Raw genomic sequence first — 3969 nt, forward strand, 5'->3', positions numbered from 1 at the left:
TCTCCTTACAATGAGCTTGGAACGAGATCTTCTTGATGCTGAGCCCATGAAGGAACTTAGCAGCAAGCGTCCTTTGGTATGCTCTGAGGTTAATGGGCAGATAATTCTGTTAAAGGTAAGCCTAACTTCTTCTTACTTTTGGGAGATTCAGCAGTATAAAGGATAGTGGTGCCGTTACTTTTCAAGAAAGAAGAAGACTCATTGTTATCTAAAATTTTCTATGTTAAGTTGACTGGCATGATAATTTTGCATCTAATTTAGTTACCAGAACTAATTTTTAGTTTTAAAGTTTCCCTCATTTCCCTAAATAGAATATGTCCTTAATAGCATATACTTTTCTTTTTTTATTGAGTGAACTTATATCTTTTTAAAATTCTTGATTTTCTTACATTTATCCTTGAAATCTCAGCTATATTGTGAGTACAATCTTCTACTCCTTAATTTCTTCTTTTCATCGATATGGGAAACTGTTAATCATGATAATAAGATAATTAATTTGGCCTTAGTGGCTACACATTCTAGAATGTGTAGCAGGCTACAGGTAGACTCACACTTTCCTTTTCCAAATTATATAGCATTCAAAGAAGATAGAAAAGTACTTATAAAATTAAAAAATAAAATTAGATTGTATTTAACTTAAAATAATTTATTATGTTTAAGTTGGAATGGTGTATAATTATAATGTTCAATGTTGGAATTACAAGTGCCTCTTTTTTGGTATAAGGGCTATTCTGTGGATGTTGACACAGAAGCCAAGGTGATTGAGAGAGCAGCTGCCTATCATAGAGCTTGGAAAGAAGCTGAAGAAGAGTCAGGGTTACTACCGTTGGTATTCCTGTTTTTATGTAAGGTAAAGTTCTTGTGATCTCTTGCAGAAATAATTTTATGTAAAATAAGTTTAGCTCCAGATTTTAGAGCAACAGTTCATTCCCCTTAACATAAACAAAAATTATTCTATAGAATCAATGTATGCTAAAAATATGTTGAAGAAGTTTTCACTTGGAGTCACATTCTCTGTTTTGCTTCTTAGTCTGATCCTATGGCTTATGTGATGGCCCCATACTACCCTAGGGCAAACCTGAGTGCTGTTCAAGCCAGCATGCCTTTGAATTCAGAAGTAAGTATTAAATTCAGAAGTAAGCACTGTTTATTTCCATGGATGTATTAAATGAGAACATAACACCTAATATTTATTCAGGGCATACTACATGCTCTATACTTTGTAAAATTTTGACTTGTGGTATTCTATTTAATTGTTGCATCAAACTTGTGATAGGAGTTACTGTATTATATGGATGAGAAAAAGGCTTAAAGGGATTGACTTGCACAGGTTCCCTTAACCAGAGGTAGAGTTGGGACTTGAAATTAAGTCTTTCTGGTTCCAAAGCCCAAGCTTATAACTAATAAGCTGTGCTGTATGTGGACTGCCTAATATAGCACTTAGTATTATAAGTGCTTAAGTTTCAGCTTTAATTTTTATCATTGTAAATTTAGGATTACTAATAACAGTAAAGGAGGCACTGATTATTCTTATGGAGTAATACTGTTTCAGTCTCTTGTAGGTACTTTACATAGTTGGTATTTGTAATTCAAGTCTTCTTTGAGGTAATAGAACAAGTGTTCCCAAACCCCAGGTCACAGACTAGTACCAGTCTGTGGCCTATTAATAACAGGGCGGCACAGCAGGAGGTGAGTTGCACGTGAGCAAGCATTACTTATCAGTGGAGGCATTAGATCCTCACAGGAGCATAAACCCTATTATGAATTGTGCTTGTGAGGGATCTAAGTTGCATACTCCTTATGAGAATCTAATGCCTGTTATCTGAGGTGGAGCAGTCTGATCCCGAAACCAACCCCCCATCAGTGGAAAAATTGTCTTTCATGTAACCAGTTATTGGTAGCAAAAAGGTGTGATGTATGATTGCGCGCACACACACACACGGTATCACCATTATATAATCAAGGCTTCTTCTGGTCTTTAATTCTTTCTCTATGCTGTATTATGCTGTATTCTTATTAAAGGTTCATTTGGAGAAAACTTCACTCACTCCTAGAGCAGTCTTTTAATTAGAGAAAAGTTTCAAGATTAAAGTGATTTGCCTCACTTTTGTGTGTACTTATCTATAGGAAGCTTTAAAGGTCATGAAAGGTGTTGCCCAGGGCCTGCATACATTGCATAAGGCTGACATAATTCATGGATCACTTCATCAGAACAATGTATTTGCTTTAAACCGTGAACAAGGAATTGTTGGAGATTTTGACTTCACCAAATCTGTGGTAAGATATCATGGTTCTACAAATAGGTTCTAGACTTTATTTAATATTATTAAGCAATAGCTCAGCACTTATATATAATATGATTTATTATAGGATCTTTGCCTTTAGTTAAACTGTGTCGTGTAGTATAAGCACCTATTTGCTCTCAGCTAGGTGCTAGAAGAAGAGTTTCTAAGTTCATTCATTGTGTATTTTAACCGTAAGTCTTAGGGGCTACCTGACATTATATACTCAATGGCATTGACAACATTATTTTATCATCATCATCAGGAAACATTTAATTGCTAGGAAACATGCAAGGAAACTAGGTGGCCATCTCCCAACCTCTCCACTGGTGTCCCTCCCTCTATAGATACACTTTAAATGTAGATACTCTGCTATTTTTTGGTAATTGTGTTTTTAGAAACCTATAAACCTTGGACTTTTTAAATTCTGATTCAACTCTAATGGCTGTTAATTTGGTGTTATATCATCTCAGAATAGGCAGTTTGTAGAGATAGCAAAGATAAGACAATTTAAGAGCATGTTGTGATTTTTTTTCTGTTATAATGGGTAGTCTCAAAATACTCATGATCATGAGAGAACAATTCCCTATTCTAATTGAGAAATAAAAATTGTATATATTTATCATATACAACAAGATATTTTGAAGTATGTAGTCAATGTGGAGTAGCCAAATCAGCAATTATTTTTCTAAAAGTAACAGCTTTACTGAGATACAATTCGTGTAGTGTATACAATTCAGTAATAGTTGTAGTACATTCACAAAGTTGTGCAGTGATAATCAGTATTGAATTCCAGGACACTTTTACCATTCCCAAAAAGAAAATCCATACTGATAAGCAGTCAAATTTCCCCCTTATTCTCAAGCCTGGAAACCACCAATACATTTTCTGTCTCCATGGATTGCCTATTTTGGGCATCTCATGTAAATAGAATTATATAATATGTGGCCTTTTAGGCTTATTTCACTTAGCATATTGTTTTCAGAGTTCATTCATATTGTTGACTGCATCAGGACGTCATTCCTTTTTATTGTCAAATTATATTTCATTGTATGGATATACCATATTTTTTTAATATATTCAGTTGCTGAACATTTGAATTGTTTATACGTTTTGGTTATACGAATAATGCTGCTATCAGCATTAGCATATAATTTTTTTGTGTGGACATGTTTTCACATTTCTTTTGGGAGTCACATTACTGGGTTATATTATTTTACTTTTTGAGGGGCCTAACTGTTTTCTAGAGTGTCTATCTCATTTTACATTCTTATCAGTAATGTATAGGATTTTGTTTTCTCTGGATCCTTGCCAACGTTTGTTAGTATCTGAGCAATTTCCTTTGACTAATATATGTTAGCAATGCTTTTATACTTTGATCATCTGCAAGTCGTAGGGTAATGCTACTGGAGTATATGTAGTCTTTTTTTTTTTTTTCCTCTTTTTTTAATTGCATTTTAGGTTTTGGGGTACATGTGAAGAACATGCAAGATTGTTGCATAGTATACACGTGGCAGTGTGATTTGCTGCCTTCCTCCCCATCACCTATATCTGGCATTTCTCCCCATGCTATCCCCCACCAACTCCCCACCCCCTGCTGTCCCTCCCCTATTTCCCCCCAACTGACCCCAGTGTGTAGTGCTCCCTTCCCTGTGTCCATGTGTTCTCATTGTTCAACACCCGCCTA

At 35.0% G+C, this 3969-nt stretch overlaps 1 protein-coding gene across 1 annotated transcript in view; it reads left to right on the forward strand.

The window, feature by feature from the left end:
- The window catches only part of STK31 (serine/threonine kinase 31), a 137182-nt gene that overhangs the window by 78830 nt on the left and 54383 nt on the right, over nt 1-3969 (forward strand). Inside the window, exons 18-21 of the mRNA XM_037737969.1 lie at nt 1-115; nt 725-850; nt 1031-1117; nt 2128-2277. The exon at nt 1-115 is cut by the window's left edge and continues 11 nt beyond it. Coding sequence (XP_037593897.1) covers nt 1-115; nt 725-850; nt 1031-1117; nt 2128-2277 — 478 coding nt within the window. The remainder of the gene's footprint in view (nt 116-724; nt 851-1030; nt 1118-2127; nt 2278-3969) is intronic.

This window comes from Cebus imitator, unplaced genomic scaffold, assembly GCF_001604975.1.
Source record: "Cebus imitator isolate Cc_AM_T3 unplaced genomic scaffold, Cebus_imitator-1.0 Scaffold45, whole genome shotgun sequence".
Classification (NCBI taxonomy): domain Eukaryota; kingdom Metazoa; phylum Chordata; class Mammalia; order Primates; family Cebidae; genus Cebus; species Cebus imitator.